The sequence below is a fragment of the Colobus angolensis genome, unplaced genomic scaffold (assembly GCF_000951035.1).
Source record: "Colobus angolensis palliatus isolate OR3802 unplaced genomic scaffold, Cang.pa_1.0 Scaffold164, whole genome shotgun sequence".
NCBI lineage: Eukaryota > Metazoa > Chordata > Mammalia > Primates > Cercopithecidae > Colobus > Colobus angolensis.
In genome coordinates this window covers 5,962,907-5,986,837 of record NW_012114755.1, presented here as the reverse complement: position 1 = coordinate 5,986,837, position 23,931 = coordinate 5,962,907, and the positions used below count along the sequence as shown (strand labels likewise).

Below are 23,931 nucleotides of genomic sequence, written 5' to 3'. Positions count from 1 at the left end.
GACTCAGAGACCTATTTCTTGATTTAAATCTCTATGGAGTCACATCCCACACAATCTAAAGAGTGCCATGTTCTTTCATTAAATGTCCAATGGTTCAAAAGGTTGTTGTTGTTCTTGAAGCCTAGATTTGGCTTCATTGGAGCCTCCATCAGCTAAATTCATATTAAAGCTAAAAACTAAACAAAATAAATCCAAATTAATGTATGATTAATGCACTGCTTTTTAAAAAAGGATAAATAGAGCATTTTATTAACACTTTTTTGCTGCAACAAAATGACAGTCCACGTATTTTCATTCAACACAACAAAAGCTGTGATCACATTACATCACTTTGAGGCACAAAGCAAAGGGTATTTTTTTTCTTAAGGTAAGGAATGATTTGCATTTTCTAAACAAACTTCATGTTTTATATTTGCAGTAGCAAGGCCTCCAGTCACTAGCACAATACAATGAACAGATCAAATATCCAGAATAGACAAAATACACCAATAATATTTTGAGTTGAATTGGGAAATGCATTATCATAATTTCAGGACATTATAAAGAGGTCTGATGTTAGCTTTTTTAAAAGAAAAAGAAATCATTCCAACCACGCAAACGGCTACTACAAGTAAAATGAAGGTAATATACAGACAGGAAATTGTATGCATTGCACTTATTGCTTGGTACACAAATGTTGCAATTCTTGTTGAGTTATATTAAGAAATGACAAGCAAAATGCCTCTTCCCCACCTAAAATTCTATGACTCTATGAAAGTAGAAATTGCAATTCCCTAACCCAACATTAGGTGTATGCTATTTTTGGTTTTGTGTGAAGATTGTTTATTATGTTTCTGTGTATGGACATGTATAAGATATACAGATATATATAGAGAGAGACCACTTTAATATAATTTATTGTCCTATATATTTAAGACAAATATTTCTTAATAGGACTTTAAATAATAAAATTGCCTACTTACAATATCTCTATGAAGTTAATCTTTTCATATTATATATAGCTCTGTGGTACAAGTTTCATATAGTATTTAATTATGAAGGAAGAAGGATATCTAAACCATTTTCTATTTCTTTGTTCTTAATATTGCATTTTAAGGGATATATTTCCATAGTAAATTTCTTATTAGATTCTTTGTGGTGTATATATCTCTTTTTTTTCTAATGCAATTTACAACCAGTACAAAGTTGTAATAAAAATACATTGAAGTTTATTTCTTTTTATATTTTTTGCAAAAAAGTTATGTGATATGCTACATGAAAAGTTTTATTTTATTGAAATGTGAAGTGTTTCATACTGTTAGGTAAATGGATGGAAGAACATGAAGCATACCCCTCAATTTACATGTTCTCTTTCACAGAAATAAGTGCTTGTGCCCAAGCATTTCATAGAAAAGACTGCAAGATACTCCTTTTGAGGACTAACAAAATATCTTACATTATGCAATTCAAATAGTTGTTCAGTACAACTTTGTAGCTGATAGTTCACAATGTACTTCTTTGAGACATATCCCAACTCCCTGATTTTCGCTTAATAAATGTCGCCTCTACCTGATGCAGCCAACTTCTGTATGCTATCCTGCAATACAGGGTAACAAATATATAAGTGCGTTTTGCATGATCAAGTAGCTTTGGCTTCCTAACTTTTGTAGGATGAGATGTTGTGCTTTATTAAATAGTGATGAGTTTTAGCTCATATGAATCCAAAGGGTAACTACTTGTTTCTACAATTTTGACCAGTCAACCTTTTAAGTCACAAGTGCAAGAATGGATGACTTGAATGGAAACGATGGAACTTCACAATTTAACAGATTGCACTTGATGGTAACCTCAGGGGTTTGTTTTGTTTTCATTTTTATGGCAAGACTTGCCTGGTTTATATGTTTACATGTTTACATCACGTGTTTTTAAATTTTTTGTGTAATCACATGAATTTAATCACAAACACTAAAAATAAATCCAGTAATTAGTTTTGTTATGAATGATCAACTCGGTCCTTATAGCTATATGAGTCTTGTACTTCTCCTTGTACAAATTCCTCTTTCTTTTCCCAACCACTGGGCCAACCTCCATTGGCCTGTGTCGTGGCACCATAAGACTTGGTGGTACCATAATTTATATAATTTTGAGTAATGTCCCCTGTTTCTTCATCGAGTTCATCTTCATGAATAAATCCACATTTTTCTTCACTTGTTTCCTCAGGATCTGCCCAGGGTTGTTTCTCTCCTGAGGCAAATATTGCATAAAATATAACTCCACCATAGTGGACTAGGGCAGCGATGAGGAAGACATACTGCCACTCTTCACGTGACTGCAGTGACAAAAAGCAGCACTGTGAGAACAGACTCCCCATGATTTAAACACCTAACGTCTTCTCTGAATACACCACCACTGAGTTTTCATAAAACACTATATTTGGGGAAATCCATGTACTGATTTTGTGAAGCAAACACTCTATATAACACTTTTGTAATACTATTACTTTTATTATTTGATGTTTTAAATCTAAAAGTTTAGAAATAAAATTCCAAATATGGAATATGGCCTGCTGATTTTTAAAATATTCACAACCTCTTTTCATTTCCATTGATTTACTTATCTTTTTATTCCATTTCTTTTGTTTCTTTACTTCTAGTAAACCAGAATTTTGAAGCTCTGCCTACACATATAAGTACAAATAGCTGACGATAACATTCTCCCTTGGACAACTGCGGAAGAGTCTGAATTGAGGTTTACAAACAAAGCTCAGAAGACATCTGCTTGAGTATTTTAATAAGCCAGAGAAAAAGGGGTTTTTTATCACATCAGGGGTATCAGAATTATTAAAAAGGGTTGAGAAACATATTGCTTATTGGTTAGGGAAATTGACTTTCTTGGAATTCTTAAAAAGATTTTTTATTCTGAGTCTCATTTATCTTTCCCACTCTGAGATGTGGTGACTGGACAAGAAAGAGAATACTAAGGATAATATTTTAACTCTTTTCCAAAAAGATTATAATTTTGAGAAACTGTCTTCTATGAATAAACATCCGTTTTGGCCACCTTACCTTATTCTTTGTCATTGCACCAACAATGATAGGACAAACCATTCCTGACAATGTGCCAACACCATTCGAAATGCCCATTAAGATACTGGCATATCTTGGAGCAATATCCAAGTGGTTAACATTGAAACCTGAAATACACACATAAGTTTTGACTCAGGGGATCCTAAACTTCTTAGAAGTAAGTACCTGTAAAACCACACATCACAGCTCCTTAAAATATACTGGGTTCAGAGCATGTGCTTAATTACTTTTGATAATTTCTCTCGGGGATATAATGAGAATAGAATGAGGTATGAATTCTTATCCAACACTTAATATGTGATGTTCACTCCAGAGAGGAGGTAATGTTTTCTTAGCAACAACAAAAAAAGGCAGTCCAGGAGGACACTGAGTATTAACAAATCTAAATGTTTTCTAAATATTTTATTTTTTTCATTTTCTAGTGGAAATGTTTGACTATTATTCAACCTATAAAAGACATATATGAAGATATTTATAAAAAGATACATGTATGTGTCTTTTTATCAGCAGTCAAAATCAGAATATCCCAAGTACAAAGAAAAAATATATATCTTACCAGATATAGCAAATCCACTGAATCCCACTGCAAGTACCAAGAATGAGATTGCTACTCCTCTAGTATGAGAATAGCCAACAACCAGGAGTAGTGTGGCTTCCATGCCAAAACCTTCAGAAGCAAACACATAGAAATTCTTCAGAAATTTTTGAAATTTTACCAGTGAACCAAAACTGCTAAAAATATTCCAATTTATTGACCTAGAAATTCCACTTCAGAGAGTCTATCTTCCAAACTACTACTACTACTACTACTACTACTACTACTACTACTACTAATTATTATTATTATTATTAGTTATCCTAGAGATTCATGAAGCTTTCCTTGTGCTTTAATAAAAACATCCAGGCCAGATGTGGTGGCTCATGCCTGTAATCCCAGAACTTTGAGATGCCAAGGTGGGCAGATCACCTTAAGTCAGGAGTTCGAGGCCAGCCTGACCAACATGGAGAAACCCAGTCTCTACTAAAAGTACAAAATTAGCCAGGCATGGTCACCCGTGCCTGTAATCCCAGCTACTCTGGAGGCTGAGGCAGGAGAATCGCTTGAACCTGGGAGGCAGGGATTGTGGTGAGCTGAGATCATGCCATCACACTCCAGCCTGGGCAACAAGAGCGAAACTCCATCTCAAAAACACAGAAACAAACAAAGAAAAACATCCAAAACAACCTAAAGTTTCAAGGATAGGAAGAGGTAAGTTAGTTACAATAAATACAAATGGCTTTATTTATTTATTTATTTATTTATTTATTTATTTATTTATTTATTTATTTATTTATTTATTTTGAGATGGAGTTTCACTCTTGTTGCCCAGGCTGGAGTGCAATGGTGCGATCTCGGCTCACTGCAACCTCTGTCTCCAAGGTTCAAGCAATTCTCCTGCCTTAGCCTCCCAAGTAGCTGGATTACAGACACCCACCCCCATGCCAAGCTGATATTTTGTGTCTTTAGTCGAGATGGAGTTTCACTATGTTGGCCAGGCTGGTCTCGAACTCCTGACCTCATTATCCACTCACCTCGGCCTCCCAAAGTGCTGGGATTACAGGCATGAGCCACCATGCCCGGCCACAAATGGCATTATAAAGCAGTTACTTAAAACTAGGAGTTATGAAAAGTTTGATGTAATATGAGGAAGTTATTTTAAGTGAACAGTGAAGGCACGAATGCAATTGTATCTAAGTAATTTGATATGTGTAGAAAAAGTTATTTTCTCATGTAGGTTAAACTGATTGAACTAAAAACATGTCCTTAGTGCCACTTAGGTACTTACCACCACAATTCATGATCTTTCTCACTGTAGTAGTTGAAAGAATCTGCTTGCTTCTTAGAAAATCTGCAATTTGCCCCCCAATAGGCACAATAATTGTCATTACTAAGTGTGGCACAGCAGATAGCATGCCAACCTGATGAAAAACAAGAAGGGGGAGAAATAGACATAACCGTAAATAATACGAGTAATTTAATGGCCTTGGTTTCTGAATCTGTCATCACATTTTTATGGACAAAGGAAGGAAAAATACTCTTTCCAAATGATCACTTGCTCATTCCTAGAATAAGTAATGCCTTCCACAGAATACATGAGAAAAGCTAAGCAAATTTACTTGGATCCCTTTCGACCTTCTGTGAGAAGTAATATATATATATATTTTGCTATGTGATGCATCAGTAAATTTTGAGTATGATTCAACTCTTCTGATATTGTTAAATGTGTTTGCACAAATACATCTTAATGAAAGAGAGCAAAAGTGGCGAGAGAGGAACAGAGAGGAAAAATACATTTGTCACATCTTGCAGAGGCTGTATTTTAAATTCATGTTTAATTCATATGGGAAAATGTATATTTGTACTTTATAGATATCTTATGAGTAAAAAGCACAGACATAATTTCTGTAGAATAAGATCCCAGATAATGCAGATAATTTCTTCAATTTTAAGTATTTTCTGCTTCAGATATCAATACTTGATCGCATTTTTGTATGGTGGCATGTAGTTTCTCAATTAATTTCATGCTAAATAGCCTAATTTCAAACTTTACCCACCAGGATCAGTTAAACACATATTTTAACCATCACTTACACGCAAAGCGCTGTGTTCTAAGCATTATGGACAGTAAGTATAAATAAAACGCATTTAAATTATGTATTACCACATACGTGGACTTAATAAACTTTGAAAGTAAACACATAAGGAAGTTTTTTTACTAAGTAAACTTTGAACAACAATTTTTGGCAGATGGCATTCATAATGTGTGTTTAAGTATGTCTTTCCAATTAGATTATCAAAGGTTTGACACAAAGATTCTATTTTATTTTACACTGGTATGTAGTATGGTATCACAATCATGGATTTGAGTTGTAATGATTAATTGAGATAGTAAATGATTCCACAATAGGTTAACTGTTCAGGCTACATAATGATCTCTTCCATCCCACATAGATGATATTAATAGTCTTCTTACTAAATAAAAAAATAATTGAGAGTCAGAAGACTTAAGTGATTGTGAGAGTCAAGTTTCGAATTAGTTCTACCTGAGTCCAAAGACTGGGCTCTTAGCCTTTATACTTGACACCACTGCCATGAGAAGGAAAAATCAAATGAAATCAGATGATATATATTAATGTGCTTAGTCTAGTATGAAACTTGGTATGTAGCAGGGGCTCAACAGGTACCTAAATAAAGATGTCAGGTAAACTGACATTAGAAAAAAAAAACCATTATTGCTTTTGAGACTAGCATCTTGAGAAAACTACAGGGCTTTTTACTCTTAATATGGAGTAAATATATTTCAAGCAGTCAATATATAGAAAGAAACCTTTGGACAACAACAAAACATTCTGAAAGAGACTATGTTAGGATTTGTGTAGAATTACATGGTATGTTTTTGGCATTTATAAAGGCAGGCTAAAAGTTTGGAAGTAATCACATTGCCTAAGTCCACATAAACGACTTGCATTTTTACCCAGTGTTTAATAAGTCTGAAAAGTTTTTTAATTGAAAATCCTCTGTTATTTACTATCTATTCAAACAATCATTTTGACTACTTTGGATAAGAAAGAAACAAAGCTATGGTTATTTTTTCACACTTTCAGCAAAGGATGTGCAAAGCACTATGGAAAATGCAAGGTGCTAACAATCTACAGGGTTAATGAGACAAGTTTTAGACTATTTTAGCGTATTGATTTAACATTTAAGGGTATTGACTCCTCTCATTTCTTAAACGATATGTGGATATACTCTGTATTTGACCTCAAAAGAGCCAAAGAGATTTCAAAAGTTTATGAGTTATTCAGTGGTCTTCTTGGCTTTTGGGGACTTAAGAGGAATCACTTGTCACATGATCAATATGATCAAAACCTTCCTAAAGATCATTTATGTCAATCACATAAAAGTTTGCATATTATTTTAAGGCTTTGAAAGGATAGGATAAATGTTTTTGAGCTTATAACTGATTTATTCTTCATAGAAACTCCCGTAATTAGATTTTTGTCCCAGCCTTCTTTTAGCTTTTCTGGGTCATAGTCTAGATCGTATGTCTTCCTATCTGATCCATATTCTGTTCAGAAATAGCAGCAAAGCACAACCAGCCAACACTATTCTTCTCCTCCTTAAATAGGAAGCTCAAAAGGAGTGGATGTCTATTCTCATTTGGCTTGCCCCTTATAATCTGACCTTTCAAAGTGCTGGTTAATCCTATCACTGACCTGCTGATATGCCATTTTCAAGGGCCTGAAAATGTTACATACAAGCATAGGCTGATATAATATATTAAATCATATATATATGTGTGTGTGTGTGTGTTTTAGAAAATAAAAATATATATACCTGATATATATTGTATTAGCTTATGCCAATATATAATGATATATATATATACCAGTTAAATAATGTAATTAACTTATATAGTTAACTGATATAAAAATCTATGTTATAATTTTATTGATATATATGGTGCTGTCTTAACTAAGTCAGTATAATTAGAATGAAGATTAAGCCATTGCACTCATGTTTCTTTCTGTAGGATACCCAATTTAACTAAAGTTGAAGAGAATGATCTTCCATGTAAATATTTTACTTACTTTACCTAAATTTGGATGCACTTTTTACATTATATCCTTATTATATAATGGTATTAAGCTAATACCATTATTTAGAGATAAGAAAATTGAAGCTGATAATTACTCAAAACTCTGCCCAAGATTATATACCAATACTTTGTTGTAGAGCTTGAATTTAAAGCCATGTCAGCTTAGACCCGAATCTAATTCTCTGTGTTCTCCAGTATGTCCTATACAATTTTTTTCAGCTAAGTCAGAATTTTTTAAACCAATCTAATTAGTATCTGAAGACCAATGTGTCTGTGTGAATTTATCCACAATTTTCATTAAAAATATAACTAATGAATGAAATAAACCAACCCATCTGCTGGTTGATATATAATTAGTTTTTACAAAATACCATTGCTTTTACTCAAGCATCCTCAATTAATTGGAGCTACAGGGCCAAAATGACCACATAGTTTCATTAACATCAGTTGGCTTCCTCACTCTCCCCCCAAGACCTGGCTTTATTCATAGCCTCTCAGTGTCATATTTGTCCTAGATTATGAAAATGGACTCACACCTCCAGCAGCCTTTGTTGAGAAGTATAACACCTCTCAGAGCTCCCAAAGGCTACCCTGGAATGTTTGATCAGCTCTAGAGAGAAGAGCTCTGACTAAAGCAGCCATTCTTCTCAGGGATGGAGGAAACAGTTTCCTTAGAAACAGGAATTACAAAAGAGCTCTTAGAATAGCTACTCCTAAACTGAGGTTTTCTTCAGTCCCAGGTCTCAGTCTTTCAAGTAGAGACAGAATATGAATAGCGAGCCCAGCTGGACTTATGTAATGACATGAAGAGAGATAGCAAGACCATTGCCAGCACAGATAGTGTATTCAGGGCTCAGCAAAGGGCTTGACACAGAGATGGCATTGAGCAGATACTCACTAAATACTTGAATGGATATATGATTTACCTGAATTTGAATGGCATAGTAAAGATAATTAAACAGAAATCAAAGAATCTTTGTTTAAATTTGATTTTGTCACGCATTACTAGCGTGGCTTTAAGCAATTTAATTACTTTCCCTAGTTTCTGTTTCCCCATCATTTCAATAGAAAAGATAACTGTTGTTCAACAGATCAACCAGCAAAGGTTGTTCATGAATATGAGAGTAGTTTCTAAATTTCGAGTTTCTATATAAATATAGAGTAGTATTTTTGTATTCATTTTACCCTTATAGAAAATCTCAAGATGATTGTATTCCCATAACTATGAACAAATGTCTGTGGAAGTTTGCATGCTGTATTCTAATTGGTAACTTATTTTCCTGTTTACACCACCAAGCTGTGAGCATTTTGAGGACAGAAACCATGTTTTTATTTCTGCATCTCACATAAAGTTCTGCACATTGTGTTCAACAAATACTTGTTAAATTAATAAATTGGATGGACAAAATATAAAAATGTTTTCAGATTTTCTTTTACAATCCTCCTATCTTTTCGCTGGATGAGAGTTCTAAGAGCATTGAAGAATAATTAGATTGGAAATTAGTAAGTACAATTCTATTTGAATGGAAAACGTTTTTTGTTTGTTACATTGTCTGTGACTTGAGACTTAAAAGGAGTTATGCTTATTTACAGGGAAAAGATTACACTGCTGCTCGCCCCAATTGGGCTGTAAGTTCCATGAAGGCAAAAACTAGGTTTGTTTTGCCTGTATTCTCAGTACCAGAGAGTAATTCTAGAAGACAATAGAATACAGTAGATACTGAAACATTTCACTTTGCTTCTATTTCCTAGCAGTTGTTTAATGAATAAATGAATAATCTCTGAAAATCAGAAGACAAAAATTTTTGTAAATGAATTTAGTATTCACTTAAATACATAGGTAATCCATGATTTATATAAGAATACATTTTACATACCTTGCTAATTTCAAATCCAAAGACTTCCTCAAAATATGCTGGCTGACTAATAAGCAATAAATAAAAAGTCCAGCTTCTGCAGAAGTTTGCAACAATTATTGCATACACTGGCATGGATGTAAAAAACTTCCTCCATGGAGTCTTGAATTTCTGAAATTCCAAAAAGAGAGACATTATGACCATTTTAAGTATTTTCAAACTTAAATGGGAATAATAGGTGCTTTGCATTTTCAGGATGTATATGACAGGTCATAAGTAAGAGGTAGAAAGATGTAGTGAACATTAATTATAACCACCCAGTTAATCTTAGCTACATAAGTAATCATTGGAAGAGAAAAAAGTAGGATCTCAATCACTGCAACTTATTAGATTATTCCAGCTTTAGGAATACACAGGATTATATAATTATAGAAAATTGATTCCAAAAGCATAGGTCCTAGTTTCTAAAGTTTTTTTTTCCTTTTTTTTATTTTTTTAATGGTGATAGATCGTATCTCAGCAAAAACTTATTGCCACATCAGTGAGCTTGTGATAGCCAAAACATTTCATTTAAAACATTGAAAATCCAATGTATTCATGAAGAGAAAGATACAAAAACTTAAGAGTACAGTATTCTAGACTAGACCCTACCTGAAGTCTATTATTCTACTACCAAACAATCTAAGTCAATTATTTTACTATCAATCAATCCATAAATTCTCTTGATAGCTAGTAGCTATAACTATAAATTCTGTGACACTGGAGTTCAAGGTTCTATAAAACTCAGAACAGCTGGGTGAAAGCATTTGTCTATCCCCAGCGTACCTTCGGCACTTAACTAGTTACTTAAAATATTCAAAGCATTCAAAATTAACAACCTAAATATGATCAGCTTTGCATATAACTCCTTTAAAAAATTAAACCTAATTATACTTAAAGTTCCTGTGTATGCCAAAATGTAAGCAAGTACGTATTCTCTCCCAAGACTAATATTTTTAGACATTAAAATATCTCTCATATTTCCCGATTATTTCTCAAGTACTTTATTTTGAACACCAAAATACTGTTTGGTGAGGAAACAGTGGCCTCAAATAACTTTGTTAAAAGCTACCTTGGGATCCTTGACCTAACTAAATGACTGAAAGAGGAGGCAAACATCTTTCACGTGGATTTAACAATTATTCCTGAATGTAAAACCTCATAATTGCTAGTATTGGTTGTGGCTGTAATTAAGCCATTTAAAGATCTCTTTAAATGCAACACAGTAGGAAGTTATGATGTGGTGATCATAAATATATGAAAGACAAAAAAGAAACAAACAAAAACAAAAATGTGTCCTAATAATATGTAATGAATACTGTGGCTTTGGATACAAATTTTAGTGGCAGCATCATAAATAGGTTCAAAAGTACAGTTTTTAAAAAGAAATCAATACGTTCTAAGAAAATCATTCCAGATGAGTACATTCATTTCACAGATAATAAAAATGTCAGAAGACAGAAATGTCTGCATTATGGTATTATGTTAGCATAAGAAATGACTCCAGAATATTATTAGAAGTAAAAGAACTTTTCCCTGCTGGGCAAAGATCCTTTCATTCATATCAGGATCATCTTTCCTAAGAACTTTATTCTTTACATGGTAAAGCACTTCATCAAAAGCAAGAGAAAAATATCTCATCTTATACCTTAAAAAATTGTTGGGGGATTAAAGGGAAGATTATAGTATTCTGATGATGTTCTATTTATTGAACTGGCTATTTATGTTTGGTTTATACAAATTAAGCAAGCTGATTGTTTACTATTTGCGATTATTTTCTGTATATATGCTATATTTAAATCTATTTTTAGAGAAAAAGACATTGCAATCAGTTGCAATGTGTGATTCTTAATCAGATTCAGATTCAAAACAAATAGCTAAAAATAAATTTGAATACAGGTTAGATATTAGAATGTAGACAGCATTAGAAATTTGAATATGATGTAGGTGTTAAATGATGACACAGAATTGTTTTTAATTAATTATGTTAGGTGTGATAGTAGTACTGACATTGTGAAGGAGAATATTATTTTTCTAGAGATACATATGAAGTTTTTATGGATAAAGTATTTTGATGTTTTATTTACTTTGAAATGGTTCATCAAAACAAAAGTGAAATAAATATGCGAGATGGTAATTGTTGCACCTATGTGGTGAGTATATGATATTCCTGTCAGTATTCTTTCTCCTTTGCTGTATATTAAATTTGTTCACAAGATAAAAGTTCAAACTAGAATACAAGTTATATTCCCACATAATCTCATTCTAAAATTTACTTTCAAGCTACAGGAACATATGAAACATCAGTAAGAAGTAAAATATTGTGTTTAGAAAAGCAATGAGGTATAGGAAGTGGGGAGCTGAAGATTATCTATGCTGTTTTTTCATTCTCCTGCTGTTCTTTCTGGGGTCATTTGTAGGAATTAGTTTTTACCTAGACAGAATTTCTGATTATTTTTTAAATTTATTTCTAATCTAGACATATGACCTCTCAAGAACTGGCAAATAAAAGAACATAATGAATTAATAGGATATAGATATAGGCTGATCACATTATTTTGGGGCTAGAAATTGAGGCTAAACTCAAAACTTGCCAGAAACCAGTCTTCATTACCTTCTGCTTAAAATAACTGCAACTAGTGGGCACCAGTGCATACTACCAATCTTCCACCCACTCCCATATCACCTCTTGTTTCTGAGTAGCCACCATAAGAAATTATTAGTCTGTTTACAGAAGGAAACACAAAGGGGAAAGTTCTAATGCCAAGCTAACTCATGGAACAACTACACAGTAAAGATTTGTTTAAATAATTGAAGTTCAACTTCTGAATTATATATGATACGGGATTTTTCTTATTCTTTAAAGGCCAATTTGGCTCAGCAATAATGGGTGATAGACTTTTTTTTTTTTAACCTAAGATGAGACATCAAAGACAGGCATTCTCTAACAAATGAAGTAAAGAATCTAAGCTAGAATCAACCACACCTAGAAAAGGGAGGGAGAGGTGTTTGTTTTAGAAGAACAAATGCATAATATGTAAGGGGCATTGATTCTTCAATTAGTGTGTGACATCTTCCAGCTCTTAGCATAAGGAAACTATCATTGATCAGATTGCCAAATGCCTCAATATGTCTAAATACACTACTTTTACTCAACAGTGGTTTTTTTTTTTTTTTCAGACTGAGTCTTGCTCTGTCGCCCAGGCTGGAGTACAGTGGTGTGATTTCAGCTCACTGCAACCTCCACCTCCCTGGTTCAAGGAATTCCCCTGCCTCAGCCTTCCGAGTGGCTGGGATTACAGGCTCACGCCACCAGCCCTGGGTAATACTTTTGTATTTTTAGTAGAGACGGGGTTTCACCATGTTGGCCAGACTGGTCTCGAACTCCTGACCTCAGGCAATCCACCCACCTTGGCCTCCCAAAGTGCTGGGATTGCAGGTGTTAGCCACCGTGCCCAGCCTTCTTCTTAAAATATAATATCGGGGGGCTTTGTATTAATTACTATGTACAATGTATCAATGTTACATAGAATACAATATTTGCATTATTGAAATAGAATTGTGTTTTCTCTCTTTTTAAGTAAATCAGAAGAAATCAAATCATCAGGAAAAAAGGGCTTCACAACATTGCCTTTATGATGCTTGATATTCATAATAATAATCCTGAAAGATAATGATATTTTATCAATAAATAATTAAATTGTTATAATTATTTTATATCAGCTATTATTGGCATTCTAATGCTTCAGTATCTCCTAAACAACAGATGACATAAATACACATGTATTAAACCTACATTTAGAATATAGCAGTCCTCTCTTAACCGCGGTTTCACTTTCTGAAGTTTCAGTTACTACTTGCACAGTACAATAAGATTTTATGGGAAGCGGGGGGCACATTCACTTAAGTTTCCTTACAGTATATTGTTATAATTCTTCTATTTTAATATTAGTCGCTGTGGTCAATCACTTACTATAGCCAATTTACACATTAAATTTTATCATAGGTATGTGTGTATAGGAAAAACGTTATATGTAGGGTTCGGTACTAGTCACAGTTTTAAGCAACCCGGGGGGTCTTGGAATAGATCTGTTGAGGATCCGGGGGCACTACTGTATTCAATAAACCAAAAATTGCCCTTTTCATGACTGATTTGGATTTTTAAAATTTAAAATGGACAACTATTTATTGTATTTGTTTAAATTATAGACCATATTGAACTGTTTAAAAATATCGTTTAGGTTTGCCATTACAGTTATAACCCAGTGTACATTTTTAAATGCTTAAGAAAGGATAAAGGAAAAAAAATGACAGATGGAGGAAACAGCTACTATTCCTAAGTCAGAGAATATGGATGGACCAAAAAAAAAAAGTTATGACTGATGCCAAATTAGTTTTGCTGAAGAAGAACTTGTAAGATAGTTTTGTTGGTCAATGGGGGCGAGATGGGAATAAGATAGGAATATACACCATAATAAAGTTCTTACTTCCATTGCACCTAAAAGATTTGCACTCTCTCCAATGCTTTCTTCTATGTACCTACGTTCTTCATCTGTAATAGTAGGATGCTTTGCAGGACTTTCATAAGACACCAAAAGCCAAAACATGTACCAGACCATTCCAAAGCTTCCTGCAAGCAACAGTTCAGAAGGAGAAAGTCAAATCTATCACAAATACTTCCATTTAACAGTGATGTGCTGGAATAAAACTGCAATCATCTCAAGACAAACACATTCTATTAGAAAGAAGAATTCAAGTTTATGTTTCTCCAACTGACGTTAGCCATCTTTTCTTCTCTTTTGCCATTATGCTTCAAACTTCTTAAAGGCCAGGCCTGTGGTTTTATCTCCTTGTCTCTATGAAATAGCACTGATATACAATAAGCCATAAATAATTATTATAACGGTGTAGTTTGGAAGGTATTCATTCATCCGACAGTACTTAGCAGTTAGCATTCTAGGCACTCTGGTTAAGTGCGAGAAATATAATGAACAAAACAAAATTCCTGTCCTCAAAGAATTATTCTGGGGGTGAATCCTTTTCTTTATTGTCTGCCTAGAATATATAAAAGTGGTTCCATTTCCAGAGAAAAGAATTGCTCATTTCCCTCTCCTGTTAGCACTTCCAGATCTGGCAAACAGACTATTAAATAAAACCTAGATTATTTTAGCATGAGTGTCTACATTACATAAAAAGTGGGCCTCTGTACTTAGTGTGGTAACAACACTTTCCGTGACTATATGCCATATTATTTTCACCACATAGTATTGCCTATTGATCCTTCTTTGGGCAGATGAAAGTTATAAATTCCAAGGCCCTAAACTGTAAATACTTTTTCATCCTCTTCTCACCATTAAAACATGTCCTTTTTGTGCAATATAAATCTGTAAGCATTAATAGTAGCAAGAATTTCAAGTGATTTATTCTAGTTTCCCAACAGTTGACCATTTCATTTTTTTCCCTCACACTGTTCTCTTTGTCCCTTGGGTAACAATCTAAATGCTCCTGATCCCTGCAACACTTTTTCTTTGGCCTATTCGATCTCTAAGAAGTGTTCCTTAACACCATACATAGCTTCTGATGAGCTGTGTCCCTTTTAATTACTCAACATTGAAGTAAACATGATTTAGGTTCAGATAGTGCTTAAAAATTCAGTATAATATAGTGTTTACAGAATATAACTTCCAGATTCAAATCCTGACTGTGTCACTCATTCGCTATATGATCCAATCAGTAACTGAATCTCTCTAAACTTCCACTATAAAATGAGATAATAATTCATTTTATGGAATTATAGAAAAGTCAAAGGAGGTAATGTATATATCAACAAGCACAGTGGATTGCACAAAATAAGCACTCAAAAAATGAGAGATATTGTAATTCTGTAAGAATTATCATTACCACTAACGGAATTCACCTAAAGTGCCAGACATGCTGCTAATTACTTTATATGTATTATCTTTTTTAACTTAACATCACTATACTGATCTTATCTCTTTAATCTTTAAAATATGACAACTGAATGTGCGACTCCAGACCAAGTTATTGTTACACACAGCAAGTAAGCATAAGCAAGCACTATGATATGACATTTTCAGATTATCTGTTTACATTTTGTATCATTCAATGATAAATATCAAATGAGCTATAACTTGAAATAATGATATTGGTTGTTTATGAGTGCCTTGTTTAAATTTGTATTCTTACTTTAAGGTCACATATCTTTAATTAAGTAATGGATTAAGGCACAAAACAAAGTATTTAATGGATAGCCATATCAACTTGTACAATACATCCTATGAAACAAGTGCTTTTAAACTTTGTTAAATTATGCACTCCTTTGAAAATATAATGAATAGTATGAATTAAAATCTGATTTTAAAAAATCTCCCTAAGGAAAAAAAAATGTTCACGAGTACATATATGGCTTGCAATTTAGGGCATTCATGGATCCAAAACCCATCCATGGCTTTTGAACCACAAAAAGTGTCCCTATGATAAGTGACATTTAATAACATTCTACAAGCCTAATAATTTGTTCTGATGAGAACATTTCAAAATGGGAATGAATCAGGGCAAATTTAGAATCAGCCAGATACTGTTCTACCACATGACTTCATTAATATTTCAGATTCTCATGGCAATGTCCAAAGATAATTTTAATCACTGACAATATCAGTTGAGATTCAGCTTTCCTTTATTTTTCCTTTCCCATTATTAAAAAGTGCCTCTTAAAAAGAAAGACTGTAGGGATATTTTGAAATAGTTACAAGGTGAATATCAAGAGTGTTTTAGACTTAGGATTACATATTTTATTTCAATGTGGAGGCTTAATTGCCTTTAATTCTGGGGAAATGAGGACTGAGATATGCTGCCACAGCAGCTAACTGCTGATATTTCATCAAGGAATTGAATAGTCGCATTAGCACCACCATCCCCTTTCAGCTTTCTTCCCCCATTCAATCTTGAAGAGGCATAATCAGGAAAATGACCAAGAAGGCAATAGCAAAGAGAGATAGGTGCTGCCTAACTCTTTTCTCTTCATCAACTTTTAATCGAGATAATTTAATATTTTTTCATAATAAAGGACATAGATTTACCAAATGACAAAGTTCCTGTCAGCAATGTGGTTGCTTTTTAAAACAAGAAATAGCAATCTAAGAAAAATAACAGAGATGAAGTGTTTTCTAATCCTCTCAGAATACACTGAAAGGATTCTTAAGAGAAGAAAATAAGTAAGTAAACATAGAAATGAATTTAGTGATTGATCTCATTGTCTGCAATCACTTTCCTTTTAGCCTATGCACATTTCATTTAACTCTATTGCATAGAAATATAACATACCATAGACATAAAACACTGAAGACCAGCCAGTGTACTGCACAAGAATGCCAGCTAAAGGCATTGCAATCACAGCGCCGGCATAGGAACCTAAAGTGTAAGGAAGAATGGGAGAAAGGTGAATGAAATCAGTAGAAATTATTTATTTCATTTCACATCCCTTGGTTTATTCACAAAGACACTTGTACACTCAGGTATACGGGCCTCACACTCAGACAAATTCCCACCACCACCAAACATGTAAATGTCTACATACGTACACAGAAACACGGGATTACACAAGCGGATATCACCTACCTCCTACCCAAGACACGACAGATATTTAAAAATAATAATGGAGCCATGCTGATTGGCATGTGTCCTGCATGTCTGTGAGCTGAACTTGGGACAGAGTGTGCCAATACTAACCAGACACCTGAAATCTATTCTTGCCACCTCAAGCATGTATCTTCTTGTAGCAAATTCATGCAGTTTCAGGTTTGTGTAGTTTTTTCTGACTTCATTTTAATTTTTTTTTTCTGCCAGAGGTCTCTTTATTAGAATCTATGATTAAGGGCATATTGCTTCAGTTCTCAATGCATGGCCAGAAGATATCATCAAGGTAAGTTATCATATTTTTCCACTATGACAAATTTGTTTTCTTTGCTGTCCCATAAAACAGTTTAAAACGTGCTGACAATTCTCATGATAATAGGTAGCATTCGTTAGCTTTTCTAGTGAATACCACCTGATTTACATCCCTTTGAAATTTACATAGTGGGTTATTAAAAAAAAAAAAGGTCTTAGACATATAGGCAGAAATGGCAATATTTGTGCCCTGGGATTTAGACCCAAATGCATGCAAATTCAACCTCTATAGGCAATAATACTGCTAATCTTATGGCTTAAAGATACAGCAAAATCACAGCAGTCTTAATTTCCTATTATTAGGATTATTTACAGCAGTTCTAATATCTGATTTGGAAAGGGAATTGCTTTCTTGTCTTACTGCTCTGGTAGAAAGAGTAAAACATGCATTCTGCAGGCATAAAATGACCTTAAATTACACTGATTGTCTTAAAATGTTTTAAAAGTTAACAACGAACAAAAAGTAGCTTCAGATTACCAGAAAGAGCTCTACACTTTAAAAGCTGGGATTGAAACTTTAATACATGTTCATTAATTCTACTTCCCAAAATAGTAGTAAGGTCAGTTATGATCCCAAAAATAAAAGTTCTAATGAATGGGAAATTATAGCAGCAGTGCTTAGGAGAATACTTAAAGATCATATTAATTTAATTAATTTAAATTATAATAGTTATTTTCTATAGGCATTTTATTCACTGTAATTCAAACATATAACTGTATCGAATAAAAATTCTGAGAAACTGTTAGATTTTAACCCCAGGCAGAATTCAAAGTAAATTTAATATTTATTCATAAAAATAAATACATAGTATAATTATGTTTTTATCTCTGTAAACGTGTTTAAAATTTGTATTTTTATATCTTTGTGTCTAGGTAGAATAAAAAGAAAACTCTGAGGTTCTCAAAAAAATGTACTGCAGTATAAGAGTATTATAAAAACCACTCATGAATATATTTGAAATCCTAGATGAAATGGATCAATTCCTAGAAAAATACAAACACAAGAATAAATAGAAGATTTAAGCAAAACAATAAAACTAAAGAAATGGAAATGGTGGTCAAAAACCTTACCACTCACAGATGTGCACACAAAACCCAGATGGTTTTACAGGTGAGTTTACCAAATTGTCAATTCTTATTCAAGTTGTTCCTAAACTTTTACCCACCACAGCTGCGTCTGCACACAGTACTCACCACAGAAAGAAGTGGTTGCCAGTCTACTCCTCTCTAGAGGTGGGGCCCATTTGCTCCATATCCCATGACATGCTGGGTAGGTAACACCCTGTGATGGAGGAAGATATACATCACTGTCACCATTTAGCAACAAGAGTCTTTTTAGTATCTTGTTCAAATCCTCCCTGCCCTTCAGGCTTCTTTCCACCTCAATTTTTTTTTTTTTCTGATTAAGGTAAAAGAAAAGACTGTATATTAATCAATTTAATCTGCAATTCTGAACAGTTTGAAAAAATTCAGGAGATCATTTTGTAGGGCATTAAATTCAGTAACTCCCAAATATAAATATCTATACAGAGAAAAGTGAAGTTTAGATCCTTGGGGCTCACACTTCCTGCAAGCAGTGTCTAACATTTAAGACCTTAAAATAGTTAGATTTTTCCTATTGTTTTGAACCTATCCTTTTTTTTTTTTTATTTTTGGAGGGAGAGAGGGTTTTTTGGTTTTTATATTTTTATTTTTTTAAGTTATGGGGTACATGTGCAGGATGTGCAGGTTTGTTACATAGGTAAATGTGTGTCATGGTGGTTTACTGGACCTAGCAACCCATCACCTAGGTGTTAAGCCCAGCACTCATTAGCTCTTTTCCCTAATGCTCTCCCTACCCTGCCCTTCCCCAATAGGCTGCAGTATGTGTCGTTCCCCTCCCTGTGTCCATGTGTTCTCATTGTTCAGCTCCCACTTATAAGTGAGAACATGCAGTGTTTGGTTTTCTGTTCCTACATTAGTTTGCTGACGCTAATGGCTTCCACCTCCACCTGTGTCTCTGCAAAGGACATGATCTCATTCCCTTTTATGGTTATATAGTGTGAGAAAGGGTTTGTTTGTTTTTTTTGTTTCATTTTATTTTGTTTTGCTTTTATGCGCCTTAATAGTTTACATTATTTATCTATTTCCATTATACTCCATGGAAAGAGAAAGGGAAATTGGTAAGCCAAACTTGAGTTTTTAAGTAGAATTCTTTCAAAGTCTGCAGACTGATGGAGCAAGATTTGATCATTAGAATTAGCTGCCCCAAAAATGTATTCAATGAAATATTTAAGTGAAAACTCATATCATGATTCAAGGTCATCAGGAACTTACTTAGCATAAAACTCCCAAGATATTAATTCGTGGTTATCACCAGCAAAGGACAAACTCTAAAATTCTTGTCATGACACATTAACAAAAGTCCCTGTTTTTTAAGTCAAATAGGCATTAAAATATTTCTTTAATCCCACTCAATTCTAGAAAGAAGGAGGTAAGTAGTGACATTCATAGCTTCATATCATTTATGGACAAAATATCTGATTGTCTAACATTTTCAGTGTTTCATTTTTTATTTTAACTCTATTTAGATACAACCTAATACAATATATTTATTTATAGATAAAGACAAACATAAACTGGTGGTTCTCAACTACATGCCAATCTTAAAAAGACTTCACCCTGAAGTTACATACCTCAACAAGTCCCTGCAGTATTCTAACAAAGATGACACATCCATAATGCACTCTGGCTGCTGATGGAATTAGCATATTCAGGGTAGAGGTAAGAAGTATGGCAGCTCCGAAAACCCTGAAATAGAAAAGATGGGAACACTGTTTAAATGATTCAGCATCTTACATAACATATATAAATTTCTCAGGTGAAATTAAACATTTAAAGTAATAAAAAAGTGTCAATAATTTTAAGATGGATTGTTTTTTCTAATATGTGTTCTGGACTTGACTGGCTAGCCATTGTAAATACACGCATGGGCCATCTAGAAATTCTACATTTGATGCACCAAAATATAAAAGAAGGAGCCAATATGTTTACTATTAGTAAGGAGCCAAGAAATATACTATTATTTTCTTTATAGACTTAATTTAAATTGTAAATATTTAATAAATCAGTATATGTTTTGGACTCTATTTCAGTCTACAATGTAAACTGCTTAAGGGTAAGAGCTTGTTTTTCACATCCATTGTATCCTTGACATGCAGCACAGTGCCTGACACACAGCTGGTAATAATTGAAGAGTTATTGGAAATAATGAATGCATAAACAAAGTTATTCCTCACATTATGCAACTATTTGTAGCTTTCCTAGAAGCTGTACATACATAGAAATTTTATAAACGAACTCGTATTTTAAATGTCCCAAGAAGTTTCTTGATTAAATCCCTTAGCACATGTTCTCGAAATAATGCAAATAATTATACTTAGTATACCTTTCTCAGGTTTCTCATTTTTTTCTTCTGTTTGAGACACATCTAGAGCAGCACACATACAACCATTCAAGAAAAAAATGCTAGAAACATCATGCCAAGGCTTGCATCCATCTATAAGTAAAAATTCCATTCCTTCGTTAAAAAAAAAAAACAAAAAAAAAACTTCTGGTCAGGTGCAGTGACTCACGCCTGTAAACCCAGCACTTTGGGAGGTCAAGGCAAGCGGATCACGAGGTCAGGATCTCAAGACCAGTCTGGCCAACATAGTGAAATCCCATCTCTACTACACAAAATACAAATAATTAGCTGGGTGTGGTGGTGTGCACCTGTAATCCCAGCTACTCTGGAGGCTGAGGCAGGAGAATCCTGTGAACCCAGAAATCAGAGGTTGCAATGAGCCAAGATCACACCATTGCACTCCAACCCGGGCCACAGTGTGAGACTCTGTCTCAAAAACAACAACAACAACAACAACAACAACAATAAACACTTCTATAATGTTTATACCAAGTAAGAAAAGTATTCCTTTAGCTGGGTTACTTTATAACTATTTTCTTGCAACGATGTAAAGATGTTTTGGGACATGCTAACTCCAATGAGCTAATCTATGTATTTTAGGCAAATTTTATCAAATCAAACATGAGCCTTAAATTCAGTCAATGTTGGTTGCCTCATAGAAGCTCTAATCTTTCTTCTGGGCACTTTTAAGGGTTACTGTTAAAGACCGGGATTTCTGAAAAGGACTGTCTATGATTATTATTAATCTGCTACAGAAAGGTGAGAAATGACATCACAAACGGCAGTGAATTAAAACAACTCCTTTTCTACTGATCATATACTAGTCAAATAATTTTGTGTAAAAATATATGTAACCTGTATCCGCCTTCCCTTAGTGGCTTCTCTCCTCTGAGATAAATGGCCACTCATGAAGTGAATATTCTGCTCGATTCTTCCACTGTGCTGTTTGTCCAAAATAGATGTCCTTTTATTTTAAGCCAAAGATAATTTTGCATGCTAAGGTTTGAGGAAAAACTTTTATCCATGTTTATCTAATATGTGTGTCTTATTTTATTATAATTGTTTTAGAGGTATGATGCATAAATTATATTTTCTATGAATGTAACATTCTATCCTCACTTTCTCTCCCTTTTTGAAGAGTTTGTAAATACGATTGTCTTGTGATAAGCTGGCGAGAGATGAATATTACCCATTTTTTAGCTTAGTTTCTTAACCTCTTTATGATTGAAATTTGGGCCTAGATAACCCTTTGTTGTGGAGCGCTGTCCTGTGTACTGCATGACGATTAGCACCATCTCTGGCATTTATTCAGTAGGTGCCAGTAGCACACACCCCTCCTCTAAGTTATGGCAACCAAAAATGTCTCCAGTAATTGTCAAATGTTCCCTGTGAGAAAAATCACCCCCTTAGTAAAGCTGAATCAAGTATGAACTATTCATTGAATGTACACTATAGTCAGAGCTAAATTTAATGAGTGCTTATTCGACTTGCTAGATACCATATTAACACTTCACATGCCATAAACTCCACAAGTACCTAACGACCCAGCAACATGGATATTATTCATATACCAATGTTATAGATGGAAAAACTAAACCTAAGATAAGTTAAATCACTAGTTCAGATTATTAGCTGATTTTAAATAGAGAAAACCTGTTTCAGATACAGTTCTGTTTTATTTAAAACCCAGTGAGTTTTGTCACTAGGATTTATACCTGATTATGCATATATTAGGTAGTTAGTAATATACTTCAGCATTCTAACTGTAAAGTTAAATAATAATCTTCACAAAGCCACTTGATATCACACTATTATTTCTGAAATAAAATACTGATAGATTACTTTCAATGTTTACTTTCCATTCTTGCACTGAATAATATTTCTAATTATACAATATCATGTCATAATTGAAATGGTTTTAATTTTAAGTTCCTTAATTTCTACATAGTCTCACTCTGTCACCCAGGCTGCAGTGCAATGGCATTAACTTTGCTCACTGTAACTTCTGTCTCCTGAGTTTAGGGAATTCTTATGCCTCAGCCTCCTAAGTAGCTGGGACTACAGGCCCATGCCACCACGCCTGGCTAATTCTTTGTATTTTTAGTAGAGACTGCGTTTTGCCATGTTGACAAGGCTGGTCTTGAAGTCCTGACCTCAAGTAATCGACCCACTTCAGCCTCCAAAAGTGCTGAGAGTAGAGGTGTGAACCACCTTGCCCGGCCTCTTAATTTCTTTGTCTATCCTTTTTTCATTATTAGTGGCCACTGCACCTCAAAATCCATTGATTTTCTTGTAACTAGTTATGAATCCATCAAACTTTACAAACCTCTTTTTATTAATTCTATATAACTGTTATCCTAATTAATATCTAAGTAATTAAAATTCTGATTGTCAAAATTCTTGCCCTAAATGGAAAGCCTTTACACTGTCTTGCCATACAACCAAAATTAAAGCAGTCTCCCCATTTAATATTCATTTATGCGTTCACACTTCAAACTTCTGTGAGACTATATTCAGAGGCGAGTATTGTGTGGAGGAGAAGGTAAGATTTACAGGTCACTTACTGTAATTTCTCCATTTATATTGACTCATTTAATCCTCACAACAGCTCTCTGAGTTGTTAGACTTTCCTCTCATTTTAAGAATAAGGAAATTGAAACAAAGTGTGGCCAAGTAAAAAAGCAAGTAGTAGAGCTCAGATTTAAATCCACGGCTCTCTAACATGAAAATCTGTGCTCTTTCATTCACATGATGTCAGCAGGCACTTAGAAAAAGAAGATAATGGACCTCAGTGTAGTAGGAGAGGGAAAGAGAGACAAGTAGTCCAGGGACAATGTATGCCAAGGGCCACAACATAAGTACAGATAGAAAACAACAGAGACCAACATTCATCTCAGCTGAGTTGACCAAGTCACAAA

General features: G+C 33.9%; 1 protein-coding gene across 3 annotated transcripts in view; it reads right to left on the bottom strand.

The window, feature by feature from the left end:
• Positions 1–219: 219 nt before the first annotated feature.
• The window catches only part of SLC17A6 (solute carrier family 17 (vesicular glutamate transporter), member 6), a 42,246-nt gene continuing 18,534 nt past the window's right edge, over positions 220–23,931 (bottom strand). The window contains exons 4-12 of one of the 3 annotated variants that reach the window (XM_011937509.1): positions 20,244–20,358; positions 18,763–18,850; positions 16,945–17,031; positions 14,088–14,230; positions 9,583–9,732; positions 4,892–5,024; positions 3,622–3,732; positions 3,045–3,172; positions 220–2,308 (exon numbers count right to left, since the gene is read on the bottom strand). In XM_011937509.1, the coding sequence (XP_011792899.1) occupies positions 1,973–2,308; positions 3,045–3,172; positions 3,622–3,732; positions 4,892–5,024; positions 9,583–9,732; positions 14,088–14,230; positions 16,945–17,031; positions 18,763–18,850; positions 20,244–20,358 (1,291 nt within the window). In that variant the 3' untranslated portion in view covers positions 220–1,972. Of the gene's footprint in view, positions 2,309–3,044; positions 3,173–3,621; positions 3,733–4,891; positions 5,025–9,582; positions 9,733–14,087; positions 14,231–16,940; positions 17,032–18,762; positions 18,851–20,243; positions 20,359–23,931 lie in introns of all 3 variants that reach the window. The other 2 variants (XM_011937510.1, XM_011937511.1) reach the window with 2 other exon arrangements.